Source organism: Herpailurus yagouaroundi, unplaced genomic scaffold (assembly GCF_014898765.1).
Source record: "Herpailurus yagouaroundi ecotype Mexico unplaced genomic scaffold, PumYag 182, whole genome shotgun sequence".
Taxonomy (NCBI): domain Eukaryota; kingdom Metazoa; phylum Chordata; class Mammalia; order Carnivora; family Felidae; genus Herpailurus; species Herpailurus yagouaroundi.
In genome coordinates this window covers 17,118,098-17,134,428 of record NW_024412413.1, presented here as the reverse complement: position 1 = coordinate 17,134,428, position 16,331 = coordinate 17,118,098, and the positions used below count along the sequence as shown (strand labels likewise).

Sequence of the window (16,331 nt, the reverse complement as noted above, 5' to 3'; positions counted from 1 at the left end):
TCCCTCTGTGGCTCTGGACAGTTACAAATGTGAAAATCAGCTGTGATGGCCTTTGAAGCAGAAATTTCATTCTGAACGGATCTCCCACCTACTCTCACCGTATTTTCATTGTCCATGAAATATGGTACTTCTAAGGAATGCCTGCCTTACAAAGTAGCTCGTGTATTTATGGTTCCCGTATCCACTACTCTGGTAGGGAAAGACCGGAGAAGTTGGGTCTGATTTTCACTTGTATTTCCCTCAGTGCCTAGCATAGGGCCTTTCACTTGATTGAAATGTACAGTAAATGTTCATTAAACTACCCTTTTTCTCTTTCTGTAAGTAATTCATCTATGCTTAAGATGAATAGCATCGTGGTTCTCGATCCAGAAGAAACAAGACAGGGTAAACAGGACTGGTGGATTTTCCAAAGAGTTTAATGCTGGAATTTTTGTGGTTGGCTCCCCCCACTGCCCGGTCGAGGGAAACCGTTGCCCGCGACTGGTTTGGGAATGAGCACGTGACACGGACCTGCCCAATGAGCAAAGCCGTGTTAGTAAACTTTTGGAAAAGAAAGTATTTCTCCTCCCGAAAAAGGAGGCACATAAAGAAGTGAGAGGATTGGGTATTTTACGACTGGATAGGATTCCTGAGAGTCCTGTCTGGTGTCCACAAACTCTTGAGTCTGTACATCAAGCACTGCAAAGAGAAACAAAGGACGTCACGGACTCACTGCATTAAATAACTGCAGATGGAACTATCGCTAGTTTTGTTTTGTGACACAATTTTCTAATTGTGAAGAAAAAAAAAGACCACCACCTTAGGAGCTCATTCTGCTTACGTCCACTTCACAGATGAGGAAAGTGACCCGGAGCTGCTACGTATCTTTCCTAAGGCCTCGTAGTAGGTAACCGTTAGAGCAGGTTGAGTTCACCCTGTCACACCTGGCCACCGTGGGCCCCGTAGTCATCTGCCACAAGCACAGACTCCAAAGCCATCCGGACCAGACCTCAGCCCGGCCACTTGCCTCACTTTCCCCATCTGCAACATGGGGGTAACTGTCCCCTTATGGAGTTTTGCTAAGAAATGAATGCGTTGATACACAGCACGTGTTTAGAACAGTGCTCAGAAAATGTGAGGTATTCTGATGCTACAGGAATAATGCACAGTGGTGGCAAGAATGTGGGGGAAACTGTTAGGAACTTATCCTAACCAACAGATTTGTTCATAAATTTCTGCGTGAGATTTATTGCAAATTTTAAAATAGCAAAAACCAACCATGTGCAACATGTGTCTAAATGTCCACCAATGGAGAACAAGTGAATTAAAGCCACTCAACATGTGAAGAAGCATGTTTATTGACACAGAAAGATGAAAAAAAAAGCAGGTAACAAAGTTATGTGCCGTATTATACTAATTCTGTAAAATATATTTTCATGGAAAAAGTCTGACACAGTCTCAGTTATCCGTGGTTATTTCTGTGTGGGAAGTTTATGGTTGAATCTTCCCTTCCTGTTTGATGTAATTTTACATAGTTAGGTATTATTTAATCATTTTAAAAATCCGCTTGGGTATCATTTGCATTAACAGTGATGATAATCACCCCCATCCACCACGTCTCATTTAGTCTCCTAATGGTCTCCTTTAGTCCAGGTCGCCCTCGACAGCTTTCACTTCCCTGGAGGGCAGGCATAAGGGATCCAGTCTGGTTTTGCAGCCTGTTTCTAGCCACTTCCACAACAGCTCTTGCAGACGGCAACCAATGTTTGGTGTTTGCTGCCGTTCCCTACGCAGGAACTGATTCCGGCTTTGGCATGAAGAGCCATCCAGCTTGGTTAAGACCAGGAACTTCATTGCTTCGAGTACCTGTTCTACCAGTGAATAGCTGTGTGATTCAGGCAGGTTACTTAACCTCTTTCACTTGAAGGCAAATATTTACTGAGCTCCTTCCTTCTATGTATTCGGCATTGTAGATGCAGCATGGAACAAAAGAAGCACCTGTTTGTGAAGCTCACATTCTAAGGGGGAGAGATTGATGATAAATGCATGCATGCCAGGTTGTGATAAGGGCTATGAAAAGAAGGCAGGTTAAGAAGAATAGTGACAGGGCAGATGAGGTATGAGTGTGAGGACGGACACATGTGCTAGAAGATCCATCTCTAGTGAGATGGGATTGGAGGTGAGACATGAAGTGAGGCAGTCAGCCAGGACGTTGTACGTCGGCAAAGAGAGTTGCAGGAAAAGGCAGTCGTGTGCCGGCACTGGCTTCCGCTTGCTCTGCACGCATCTCTGTAGCTTGAAATCAGCTTTGATGAGAGCATTTATACACAGAAGTTAGCCAATGCTTCAAGAATTTCCCCGGAGGACCATTGGGTAAATATGTGCCAGCACACCACCGGGAAGAGGAACGGTAAGTGCAAGGGCCCTGGGGCAAGAGTTTGATTCCCTTCAGGAACGAACGTCAAGGCAGCTGGGGTGACTAGACAGAACAGGAGGAAAATTCATAGGAGATGAAGTCAGAGGTGGCAAGGAGCAAGATCGATAGGACTTTGCAGGCCCCGGTGAGTACACCGGACTTGATTCTATTCGAATCGCAAGGTTTGGGCAGAGGAGTGACAGCATCTGATTTAGACTTTGAGCAGAATTACCCAAGGAGGCATGAGGAAGACCAGCTGCGGGACCTGAGCAGTCACCGGCATCCGCGAAGAGGATGGCTCGGTAGCCGTGGAGCCAGTAAGAAGAGAACCTCGACGGACTCATTTTTCTCAGATGTGAAGATTACATCAGAGAGCATTTACAAAGTGCTCAGCTCCACGTGTGGCCCACAGGAGTCCCTCCATAAATGACAGCTGCAGTTTCCATGGCCGAAAGTAAAGGCCAATCCTGAGGGTGGGGAAGGGGTGCTCATACCTAGCTAGGGTGGCAGATGGTTTCAGCACCAAGGGTAAGCACTGTGTTCCTCACAAGGGAGAGCACAGCGGAGAGCCCCTTAAACCGAGCTGGGGGTAGGAAGGCGCAGAGGGTGCGTGAGCAAAGGGGACTGCTTTAGCAAAGGCGTGTGGAAGAGGATTAGAAGGGCCTAGAGTGTCCACACCTCCCCACGCAGGTGACAGATCACAGCTTTATCCTTCAGCCAAATCATGATCTGAAAGAATAGTGATAATCTTCTTAAAAAGGTCTTTTGGGGGACTCCTGGGTGGCTCAGTCGGTTGAGCGTCCAACTTCAGCTCAGGTCATGATTTCGAGGTCTGTGACTTTGAGTCCCGCGTCAGGCTCTGTGCTGACAGCTCGGAGCCTGGAGCCTGCTTTGGATTCTGTGTCTCCCTCTCTGCCCCTCCCCCGCTCATGCTCTGTCTCTCTCTCTCTCTCTCTCTCTGTCAAAAATAAATCAACGTTAAAAATTTTTTTTAAGTTTTTTTTTAAGTAATCTCTATGCCCAACATAGGGCTCGAACTCACAAGACCCTGAGATCAAGAGCCGCACCCTCTACCTACAGAGCCAGCCAGGGGTCCAGAAGAGTGATAATCTAATTATTCCCTGTGTTAATGAAATCACATGGTAGGCTGTGGGTCATTCTGTTCCAGTTCGAATTCACTGGAATTCCATGCAGGCTTTGGTTCTGATCAGCAGTCAGATATCAAAACAAGCCGGTAGGAACTTTAGCACTCGCTGTGGCAGAAGGCTTTGCGCATCTCTCCAAGCAGGGGCTGGAGGAGATCTCTGCGCATCCCTTGAAGATATTTGCAGGGGTGTGCGTGGGAATTTGGGCGGTAGAAGTAGGACAGAGGGGCTCCACAGCTTTTTTATCAGATTCTCAAAGAGGTGTGTGGCCCAAAGAAGATTACAAACACTGCTACTGAGATTAATAGGGAGAAACGTCAGTCCAGAAGAAACAGCCCAAAAGTCCAGGATTTTGTTTGCCATTTTTTCTGTTATTAAAATATTTGATAAAGTGATATTTTAGTTCACGTGAAGTCAGTTAAAACACTGCATTTAAAGGTAGTTCCTCTGTGGGCACCTGCGTGGCTCATCCGGTTAAGCGTCTGACTTCGGCTCAGGTCATGATCTCACAGTTTGTGGGTTTGAGTCCCACAGTGGGCTCTGGGCTGACAGCTCAGAGCCTGGAGCCTGCTTCAGATTCTGTATCTATATCTCCCTGTTTCTTTCTGCCCCTCCCCGACTCTCTCTCTCTCTCTTAAAAATAAACCTTAAAAAATTTTTTTAAGTGGTTCCTTTCTAATAGGGTATTATGTTAAGTGAAATAAGTCAGTCAGAGAAAGACAAATATCATATGATTTCACTCATGTGGAATTTAGAAAACACAACAGATGAACATAAGGGAAGGAAAAATAAGATAAAAACAGAGAGGGAGGCAAACCATGAGAGACTCTTAAATACAGAGAAGAATCTGAGGGCTCCTGGAGGGGACGTGGTTGGGGGGGACTAAATGGGTGATGGGCATTAAGGAGGGCACTTTTGGGATGAGCACTGGGTGTCATATATAAGAGATGAATCACCGGGTTCTACTCCTGAAACCAAGACTACACTGTATGTTAACTAACTTGAATTTAAATAATACTTTTTTAAAAAGTGGTTCCTTTCTAATAAGGCTTTGTCATTTTATTCAAATATGAGCCCTCAGTTTAGACTCAGAATATTCCCGCTGATTTAGAATTTCACCTGTGCCAAGCTCTGATGGTAAATGGGCTATTGTATAATAAAACGCGCTTATAGGCAAAATATGCTCTATTGACCATGGCAGGATCACTCCTGGTATTCTTCCCTTTGGATGTTTTCTGTCTCGGACTTGGTTTGTTGATTGGTTCCCTACATTCCCTTTATGTTAAGCTGCTGACTCTCCAAAGTACCAAGGATTAACTAAGGGCTCCTTTGAATCCAGAGACAGGAATGTTCACTGAAATTTTATAAAAGGAGGAGTAATAGAAGTTAATTTCTCCAACCATCTTCCAGCGACACTGTGATTCAGGAACTCACCTTCCAGTCACATGTGGATGGTGATAATTTGCTCACCGAATATTTTTGTCTGACAACGGTCAATCTAGTGAGTCCTGCATGGATTATAATAATTCCCATTTCTCAGGCACCGACTATGGTCCAAACACCTTGTCGGGTGCGTTCTGCATCATATCATTCTGTTGGCTCCTTCCAGCACCTAATGAGATAGAGACCTCGTCCCCATTTTATAGACACCAAGGTTCTGAGATATTAGGTTACGAACTTGCCCGAGATCACACAGTCAGCGATCACACAGAAGATCCGGTAGGTAGAGAAACGGAAAACGAGATGTCCTAGGAAGAACGAATGAGCTGCGGAAAGAAAGACAGCCCTTTTCCTCGGACCATTGCCAGTTTTCATTTTAGGGCGTTTTTCCGGTGCTGCTACATCAAGCACTGGGTCAGAACAGTGGCGTACAGGAATCAGTGACTCCTGAAAGGGGTGGTAGGAAAATTAATTCATCTGGTTAGTTTATCTCAATATATTTTTAAAATAGTGATGGGGGGACAAAGTTAACTTCTCTTGAGAACCATGAACAAAGCACAGTGCAAGGTACTTATATTATTGCGTTGACTCCTCAAAATAAGGCTCCTGAGGAAGGCATTACTAGCATTACTATCTATCCCCATTTGACAGATAAGGAAACTGAGGCTCAGAGAAGTTGTGTAGGTTTCCTCAAGTCACATGGCAGGATGGTATTATATGGACCAAGATCAGCCTCCAAAGGCTACTATAGTCTATGTCATGCTGTAAAATTCACTTTTTAAAAGCTATTTATTAGAATTTAAGCTATTTGGAGCCAGAGATAATGTCATTAAATTCTGTCTACTGCTCACAACATTACATAGTACCCCATTCCTAGAAGAACTGTTTGTGGGTTCGTTACCCATCACAGTGGGTTGAAAAATAGAACATCAAAAGGCACAAAGATGTATCTTATTTCCAAATATGAAAAAAAAATTCATTTCACATTCCTTATAGGATATACTGTTCCATGAGAGCAAAATTATAGAAAACCTTTTTAACAGCCCCATAGGTATAGTTTGGAGGTTAAAATCTGCACATTATTATGCAAAGTTTCCCCCAAAATGCACCTCGTGTAGTACAACCGGCTGATACTGGCTTTTTTCAAGATGAACAACGGCTAGATTAGTTGGGGAGAAAAAGCAGCTTGGCAGTCTATAATACATGTGAGATACAACATAGTCAAAACCCAACAACTGCAAATCATTTGAAAGTATAAAAGGTGCAGTAGAAAACACTCAGGCACGGGTGTAAATGCTTAGACGTGTGGTCTGACCCCCTTGGCGGTCCACGTGTGGATTTTTCAACTCGCAGCTCCTCCTTCAGCACATCCAGGCTCCTCAAGTGTGTGGAGAGAGTTGAGGAGTGAGGCTGTCTGCAGGGGGTTCCCAGCGACAGCTCTCTCTAGTATTCCAGCGTCACAGTCTTGGTTTTGAGGTATTCGTTTAGAGCTTCCTCACCTAGGGAAGAGACAAGCAGTTCCTGGAGCATTGTTCGTAAGTGGATGTGATGTCACCAGAATTTTGGACACAGGTGTAAGTGTATCGGTCACCGAGCAGCTAGAATGTGGCCGGAGCCAGGTCTTATCAAACTGTAAAGTGCATGTGAGTCACCTGGAGACCTTGTGAAACGGCAGTGCAAGCCCTGAGATTATGCATTCCTAACCATCACCTGATGGTGCAGATGCTCGTGTCCACGGACCACACCTTGAGGAGTAGGAGCTTAGCCCACCTATCAGGTCTGCTGAGGAACAGTGTTGGCTTGGTTGGTCTCCACCACAGACCTTTCTCCCTTATTTCCCTGCCTGATGACAAACTCTTCATCTCCATGCTTTGCCCATTAAGGCTGAACAGAAGCGGCCAACATACGTCGTTCGGATTATATTAAACGAAGCAGAACTGAGTGGAAGAAAAAAGTTTGAGACCCTTTGGTGTAATCTTATTTTAAAGATAAGGATGATGCAGTTTTCCTGGTTTACACTGTACAGAGAAGAGCATATCCAGGCAAAAAAAACAAACAAATAGGTTTGCTTTCTGTTTCTATCCCATTTTGGAGATAGTACAGTTGTCGATTTCTATGGCAGTGAAAGGGCATGAATACCGCAGTGCAACTAATGAGTATATGATCCTGGAAGTTGAGCTAAAACAAGGTTTCTTAACCTTACTGTAGAATTACCTTGGCGAAGTTTTAAAACTCCTGATCACAGGTCCCATCCCAGACCAATTAAATCAGCATCTTTGTATTTTTTAAAGCTCCCAGGTGACTCTAATCCAATGTACAGCTAGGGCTGGGAACCCCTGGGCTTAGGGAGTTTAAAACTGGGAGAGAAAGAAACTATTTAGGCAAATTCTATTGTTTTATAATAAACACTCTTTATCTTCAATTCAATGGGATTTAGAAGGAGAGACCCCTTTTTTGCTGCAAATACATTATCAAAAGTCGCCAGGAAAGAGAAGATGTAAAAATACCCCCCAAATTAACCAAATTTATGTTAGGGGACTATAATTTCAGTAAGCCATGAACATTTCAGTTTTTGAAACAACATGCCAGACTGGCTGCGGGGAGTAAGAACATGGGCTCCGCAGCCAGACTGCCTGGCTTGGAATTCTCTTTCCAGCAGTGGCTGGCTACATAACTCTGGGCAAGTTCCCCAACCTCTCTGAGCCCCAGTTTCTCCATTTATAGAATAAAGATAATAATAGCACTTACCTCCCAGGGCTATTGTGAGGCTCGCTTGTGCTAGCTACTACAGGCAAAGTAGTTAGCACGAGATGGTCCATACGTAGGTAGTGTTCAAAGTAAGCTATTACTTGAAATGTGATAGTGTCATTGCCCGCAAAAAATGATCTTTTGGACTTTTTTGCAACTCTAAACATAAGTTCCCAGACCCCCAGAAAAAACCCTGCCAATTGCAGTATTGATTCTGAAAGACCGCCAAGCAGCTTACAGACAAGATTTATTCTTGGAGCTAGCTGATTACTGCCCTCCACTCATTTCTCTGTCTTGATTCCACTTCGTCCCACAAGCTAAACCGAGTTCATGATGAATGTCAGGTCAAAAGCCAAACATATTTTAGCTAAAGGATAGTTTCTTTTCAACATTAATCTTCTTTTAAAAACACCTTTCCACACATGCGGTTTGTGTGCTTTTGTGTAGGTATGTTAAATAAAAACGTTTCGCATTAAAAAACAAATAGTGCCCATAAAAACCCAGGGACAGCTGCCATATAGGAAATGTCCTTCAAAGCCATACACAAGGGTTGCACGAAACATAAAGCAGACTTCTCTGCGACAGTAGAACATGCAGTAGAAAAGCAGAGCATACCTAAGTCTTTCCCAAAGCCAGATTGTTTAACCCCACCGAAAGGGGCGGCCACGTCCGTCTTGTTGTAGGTGTTAACGAAAACAGTTCCCGCTTCTAGTTTCTCGCTCACGTACATGGCTTTATTTATGTCTCTTGTAAAAACCCCTGAGGCCAAACCGTACTCTGTGTTATTTGCTCGCTGCAACACTCCATCGATGTCCCTGCAAGATGTTTTCAGGAAGACAACATATCACTGAATGCAAAGCAAAACACTCTCATGTCATGTTCTACTCTTCCCCCCACGCCATGCTAGAAACGGAAAAACGTTACTGCCAACTTGCTTGAATTTTTATAAATGAAATAGTTCAGGCTTACACCAAAAGAAACTCCCAACAAGATATTAGAACTCTAGCATTATATATTTCATGTATATATCATGCAACACCTTTTAAAATCTAATCTGAAGTCATCTTTTCCATTTTCTTCTTGGTTCTCCTTCACGACCTCTCACTTCCTCCCCTGTCCCTGGAGTCCTACTTCTGGATACATTCTCAGAGCACCCCCGCTGTTTCCCTCCATCTCTCCAGATTTTGCATACAGCTCAAGGCTCATTCTGTGCCTCGCCCTGAAGCCTTCCCAGCTCCCACCAGTGCCACTGTGGAGGCAGTAGGGTGTAGTGGCTCAGCGAGTGGCCTCTTGACCTTGGGCAAATGACTTCATCTCTGCATGCCTTAGTTAATTGCAAAACACTGCAAGAATAATAAAAGGACATTTCTTGTTGTCTCAAGGATGAAATGAGCTAATAGTGCCTGGAACACAGTACATGCTCAATAAAAGCCAGCCATAATCAGGGAACATGTATTCCTCCAAACTCAATATTTTGATTTAACTCTTTCTGTATCTCTGGTTCACCTCCCAGCTACACTTGGCGGCTCCCTGAGGGCAGGAATGACATTTTATTCTCCTTTATACCATGGTGTTAGATCATCAAATGAGAGTGAATTCAATTAATAAAATTCCATTAAAGGAGAGAAAAATTACTCCTTAAATCATGATTCCCCTGCCTTTGGACTCAGTGTGTGTGCACTCCCAAGAGAGTGGAGCCTGACCCTGCTCATCTCTCAGTTGGGTCCAGTTCCAACGTGTCTGTCACAGTATGAGTGTCCCATCCTAATGTTTAAAACTGCATGATTTTCTACAGCACGGCCAGTAAGTGCAACCCAAGGATTTCATCTGGCGCTCTGGCAAAGAAAGAGGATCTGTCCCCGGACTGGAGGAAAAATTAATCGTGCTCAAGATTAAGAGACAGCACGTGCTTCAGTGTGGTGGCTTCTGAAGAGATTTTCAAAAGTAATCTCGGCTACATACAATTTTAAACTCGCACAAGAAATTTGGAGCTGAACTTAGAGTGAACTGAGGCTCTGCTAAAACTCTCAGACTTCTTGATGCATTGCACGTGGTAGGGACCCAAATATTTATTGACCAGCCTAAGGCAGAAGGATGGCTTTATGCCATTATTTGTTGAGGACTATCGAGATGACGTGGCTTCATAAGACACCTTGGCCTATTTCTAGGATAATAACAAGCATACCAGTGGCAACAGCACAATAGCAAACATATCTTATTTAATTTTTAGAATGACACAAAAGGATAGATGCTATTAATAACATCACAAAGAAACCAAGGCTCAGAGTGAGTAAGTAACTGGCCCAAGCCCATAGACGAGGTCAGGTGCAGAGGCAGGCTGCAGACTCTACCCACTGTGGCTGCCTTTGGCCCTCTGTGGTTGATTGCCCACGTCCTTGTCTGTCTCCCTCATCAGCTGGTAAGCATCTCAAGGAACTGTGACCTATCCGGTTTATATCCTGCAAATCTGGCTTCTAAAATCTGCATGTTTAACACAAAGACTATCCTATGGGAGGAACTTATGAGGAAAAGAAGGTTAATAGGACATTCTTGGCTCCCTGTGTCAAAAGGTTGCTCACTATAGCTTAGCGTCCCCAAATATGTCTTACAATATGTCTATCGAAGATCAAGAGTGGTGGCTGGGTGGCTCCCTCAGTTAAGAGCCTGGCTCTTGATTTTGGCTCAGGTCATGATCTCAGGGTGGTGGGGCTGAGCCCTGCAATCGAGCTCTGCCCTGAGTGAAGAGCCTACTTAAGATTCTCTCTCTTTCCTCCTCTCCCTGCCCCTCCCCCACTCGCTCTCTCTAATAATAATAATAATAAATAAAATAAATAAAAGAGCAAGGAATCCTTTGAACTTGGTGTTCTGGGTTTTTTTTTTTCCTACTTTCTCATTGGTTGAAGGAAAATTCAAGCCAGAATTCTGAAGAATTTTGCACAGCATACCATGAGAACCTACTGTATTAAATATTCTTGTATGCGCTCAGTTACCATATGACCCTCTTTGATATGCTAAACACTTTGGAAAGCTTCCTGTACTGTAACAAACCAGTATATCATTTACAGTTGATTACATGGGGATTGTGGACATTGCTATAAAAAGTTGAGCGTCTGCTTTCAGGTGCATCACCCCTATGAAGGCAGCGCTCTTTCCTTGGGAAAATCACAGGCTGCCTTCCCCAGGAATGTGAATGCGAAAACTAGTTTTGTTATTCTCAGTTATTCATCTTGTTCCAGAGACGTTGTGAGTATTGGTTGTACACAAACTAAAATTTAGTCAGCTAAAGTTCCATACCGTCAGCCATTAATTTAAGCTAGGAAGCAAAAATATATAACGACCTACATCGATTACCCTTCTCTTCTAGTTAGTTAAGTCAGTTATTGTCATATAATTGAGAATTACATGTTCACTGATTTTATGGCCTGTATACAGCACAATGGCGGATTAAAAAACACTTATCTACTCAAAACCTGTTAGATCGTGCCTGAAAAACATACCCATTTTGGAACTTAGAAATGACCATTATGGGCCCAAATGATTCCTCTTTGGCAAGATACATGTGGTCTTCCACATCTGTGAACACAGTTGGTTCCATAAAAAAGCCTATTTGAAAAACAGAAAAGATCATCAATTATACGGTAATTAATTTTTAATTAACAGTTTGCCCATTTAATTACATTATAATTTTTTTCTTCCCTTCGGGGTCAATAAAACCAAGACAACTTTCATTTTCCTACTTGGCATTAGCATTCCTAGGTTCTTATTTTTTAATCTGTTTCTTAACAAAAATTTCAAACGTATGTCAAAGTACAGAAAGTAGTATAGTGAATTGTAAAATAAATATTTTCTCCTATTTTGCTATCTTTGATTCATTTTATTTCCTTGCTGGAATAATTGAAAGCAAATTCCAGAGATCACAACTTTCACCTCCAAGAATTTCAGTACAAATCTGTAAAAAAATAAGGATTAAAAAAAATTTTTTTAACGTTTTATTTATTTTTGAGAGAGAGAGAGAGAGGGAGAGAGAGAGAGAGTGCAAGCAGGGGAAGGGCAGAGAGAGAGACATAGAATCTGAAGCAGGCTCCAGGCTCCGAGCTGACAGCACAGAGACCAACGCGGGGCTCGAACTCACAAACCGTGAGATCATGACCTGAGCCAAAGTCAATGCTTAACCAACTGAGCCACCCAGACGCCCCGAAAAAATTAAGTATTTTTTTTAACTTCCCACAATACATTATCACATCTAACAAAATTAGTGCTAATTCCTTCTTCATGGTTTCTATTTCAAATGTTTTTTCTCAAAAGTATCTTTCTTACAGTTGATTTGTTTGATTCAGGCTTCAAATAAGTTCTACACATTGCATTCACTTGTTAGATCTCTTAAGTGTCCTTTCATCTAGAACCTTTCACCCCTTATTTTTCATGCCATTGACTTGTTAAACAGATGGAGTCAGTTGTCCTGCAGGATATGTTGCATTTAGATTTGCCTTTGTTTCCTTGGGATGATATTTAATTTGTTCCTTGATCCAGGCGCGTGGGTGGCTCAGTCAGTTAAGTGGCCGACCTCGGCTCAGGTCATGATCTCATGGTGTGTAGGTTGGAGCCCCGCGTTGGGCTCTGGGCTGACAGCTCAGAGCCTGGAGCCTGCTTCAGATTCTGTGTCTCTCTCTCTCTGCCCCTCCCCTACTCATGCTCTGTCTCTGTCTCTCAAAAATAAATAGATGCTAAAAAAAAAATTAAAAGCAATTAATTGTTCCTCGATCCCCTTTATTTCTCGTAAATGGAAAGTTGGACCTAAATTCACAATTAGATTCAGGTTAAACATTTTCGGCAAGAACACTGCAGAGGTGATGCTGTGTGGTACCTGTTGTATCCCATAGGAGACACATCAGACCTGGATGTTCTGCTTTCACTGTTGCTAAGAATGACCAGGGGCTCCCAGCCGGTGACAGCTTGACCTCTCCATCATAAAATTGTATTTTTCTCCTTGAGACTGGCAAGCCATCCTGGGTGAGAAACTGAGACCTTGTATGTACTCAGCTCCCCCCATCAACCTCTCTCCTGATAACTTTAGCCTCCCTTGATGATAACTGCCTCATCAATCATTTCACTCAATTAGGGGTACAAAGTGGTGATTTTTCTATCATTTTTTTTCTACGTTAATTAGCAGGCACTCTTCTGTTAAAAAAAAAAAAAAAGTCTCCCTTATCAGCTACTCAGTGTACCGAGACCTTTGGTTCATACAGGAAACATAGACAAGTGTTACCTTTTCCCCTGCTAATGATCAATTTGCAGAGTAAGGTGTTGGAGCACAATCCCAGTATGCCTCCTGCGGAGGTGGTCTTACCTGGCCTTTGAACTTGTCTTCCCCCGTACACCAAGGTGGCCCCCTCTTTCACTCCAGCTTCACAGTATTGCAGAAGCTTTTCCAGATGGGCCTTATGATTTTGGGGCCCGTGATCGGTAGATCTGTCAAGTGGATCACCAATTTTCATCTTTTTAATTTCTTCCACCTGTTTGTCACCCAGTTCACAAAACACAATTGACTGTTAATAATGGATACCCTCAGCTCAGCTTCTACCGTGTGGTGGCTGTTGTACTAAGCTGTCAAAAGATGTGTTGTCTTTTAGTCTTCACGGAAGCACTGGAGGTGGGTGTTCATTATTTCCATCTTACAGATGAAGAAACTGAGGCTTAGACAGGGTAAGTGATTTAAGACACACAACCACTAAATATAGTAGAGTTTTCCTGACTTGAAAGCGCAAGCTGTTAACCACTAAGTTCTAACAGACTATAAGCTATGTATGTATGTTATATTCAAATTATCCTGAGTGTTAATCCATTAGAATAGCAGACCTGATGTTCTGGAATTTTTGTTAACACAGCACACTTTTACTCTTCAGGACAGAAGAATTTCTGTCCATGGCAATGGCCACGTTGCTATCTTTTTTTCTCCCCACCAAATGTGGCAGACTGCCCTTGAGACATTTTCATGGTATAGCCATGCCAGAGGAATTGCTAGAATGTTCTGATAAAAAGCTATCTTTGTTGTGCAATGTTCATCAGAGGCACGTCTTTGTAATCGTTTCACATGCACCTCACTTACCTTAACCTACTTTTGCATTTTCTTATTTATTTATTTATTTTTAATGTTTATTTTTAAGAGAGAGAGAGAGAGTGGGGGAGGGGCAGAGAGAGAAGGGGGCAGAGGATACAAAGCAGGCTCCATGCTGACAGCAGAGAGCCCCATGTGGGGCTCGAACTCATGAACTGTGAGATCATAACCTGAGCCAAAGTCAGACGCTTTACCGACTGAGCCACCCAGGGGCCCCTGCGTTTTCTAATGTTAAGTCCATTTCCAGTAAGAAGAAAGAATGAGAGTTACCATGACCCAATAGGGCCCTGAATTTGAATTTAGGCCTGGCAAGAATCTCTCAGTAAGTGCTCAAGAAATAGTTGCTGAATGAGTGAATGAATACAGATTACATGTGTACAAAACATGTTTATTGATGGGCTGATAAAGTAGACTCTTGACATTTCTGGTCTCAGCATTTGAAATGTCAACTAATTGCAAAAGTTCTGTAACTTTTATTTTACCGTGGCGCAAAACTGAATTACAGGGGTGCTCAGGAGGGTAGCCACTGCCCTCCATAGGTCTTCTTGTTTTCTTTTCTTTTTTTTTTTTTTTAACTATTTTTATGTTTATTTATTTATTTTGTGAGTGAGAGAAACAGAGAGCACAAGCAGGGGAGGGACAGAGAGAGGGAGAGAGTGAGAGAGAACCCCAAGCAGGCACAATGATGTCAGCGCAGAGCCTGACATGGGGCTCGATTCCATGACCCTTGGATCATGACCTGAGCCGAAATCAAGAGTCAGATGCTTGACTGACTGAACCACTCAGGCACTCCTGGTCTTCTTGTTTTCCATTCTCATGAAGAAAGAATGTCTTTTCTTCTTGGGAATGGGGAGAGGGAATTGACCCTAAAAAAAAGAAGCTGGGTGCTGGTTTTTCAAATACAAACAAATTCATGATTACTGTTCCCATAATAATGGCATACTGTATTATAGTTTAGTTTATTTTAGCCACATAATTCGTGTTAATAGTTCTACAAATGGCTTCTTTTGGTCTTATGTTTATAAAATCATGACCAATCTATAAGAGGTGTGTATGTATATATGTATGTATGCATGTATGTATGCATCTATACATTTTAGTGGAGGAAATGATTGGCTGTCTGATTAACAGTGCATTGACGATTTGCAAGGATCCAGTAGTATATCTCTCTTAGTCAACTTACGAATTTACAAAAATCTAGGACTATATTTCCCATTAGTCTCAAGGATATAATTTACTATAAATGTAGAGCAAGGTATAGATAATAAAAACTTTTAAGGTGTTTTTTTTTTTATAGAGACCTATACCTTTTTACTCTGAAAAACTGAAAATACATAAAAAAGTAGACAATAACATGACACCCCATTTACCCATCATCCAGCTTCAACAATTACCAACTCTTGGCCAATTTGTTCCCTTATTCACCTCCTCCCCTCCTGGTTTTTTTTTTTTTTTTTTAATTCTTTTTTAATGTTTATTTCTTTTTGAGAGAGAGGGTGGTAGTGGGAGAGGGGCAGAGAGAGAGGGAGACACAGAATCCAAAGCAGGCTTCAGCCTCCAGCTGTCAGCACAGAGCCCGACATGGGGCTCAAACCCATGAACCGCAAGATCATGACCCGAGCCAAAGTCAGACGCTTAACAGACTGAGCCAGCCAGGTGCCCCTATCCTCCTGGGTTACTTTGAAGCAAAGTCTATACATCATACAATTTCCTCTGTAAATATGTCAGAAAGTAGCTCTAAAAGGTAAGGACTCTGTCATTTAAAATATGGCGCAGTACTAGTATCCCACCTAAAAATTCATCAATATCGCCAGAAGTACTTTTCAGGTAAAAGCAGTTTCTATAAAGCAAATTGGAAGATGTCTTACCACTCTTGTCACAAATTCATCGTGGATGGCTTCTTCCACAAACAAGCGCCCGGCTGCAATACAGTTCTCTCCTTTGTTGAAAAATACTGCCCCCATGCCCTTCAGCAACAGAAGAGAAAATATTAACAGTACTTCAGATTGTCATAAGATCACACACACTGAGAATTAGATGTTGTTGGAAGACAGCAGAAAAACAAAAGTCAGAGCCAATGCCTTGGCCTAGCTAATGATGGGAATTGTCTAGAGATACTCAGTTTTGATCTAGCACGATTTTAGGGATTTTGTTTTTCCTTTCCCCCTTTTGGTCCAGGAGCGCTTAAAAAAAAAAAAGTGTGTGTAACAGTAAGGATACACCACTAAGAACAAATTTTGTGTTGTAAGAAAATCTACATTATTTGATACATTTAAATGTACTACTGGCATACCAGATTTTGCTTTTAAAATCTTGACATCAGTTTGTATAAATCATGAATGCTTAGAAAAGACTCTCTTATCCCCCAAGTTTTAAATACAGCTTAATGATACAAGTGTAAAGGTACTGTTTTTTTTAATTAAGTGACTTAAATAGTCCTAAATCTAAGCATCAAGAGAGTGGCTTCTATTTATGACCAGACAAAACC

The 16,331-nt window shown here is 42.4% G+C and overlaps 1 protein-coding gene across 1 annotated transcript in view; it reads right to left on the bottom strand.

Annotated features, from left to right (window-relative positions):
- Nucleotides 1-5,461: 5,461 nt before the first annotated feature.
- Nucleotides 5,462-16,331, bottom strand: part of ALDH1L2 (aldehyde dehydrogenase 1 family member L2) — a 66,920-nt gene continuing 56,050 nt past the window's right edge. Inside the window, exons 19-23 of the mRNA XM_040491021.1 lie at nt 15,712-15,810; nt 13,076-13,241; nt 11,226-11,331; nt 8,344-8,543; nt 5,462-6,479 (exon numbers count right to left, since the gene is read on the bottom strand). Coding sequence (XP_040346955.1) covers nt 6,424-6,479; nt 8,344-8,543; nt 11,226-11,331; nt 13,076-13,241; nt 15,712-15,810 — 627 coding nt within the window. The 3' untranslated portion in view covers nt 5,462-6,423. The remainder of the gene's footprint in view (nt 6,480-8,343; nt 8,544-11,225; nt 11,332-13,075; nt 13,242-15,711; nt 15,811-16,331) is intronic.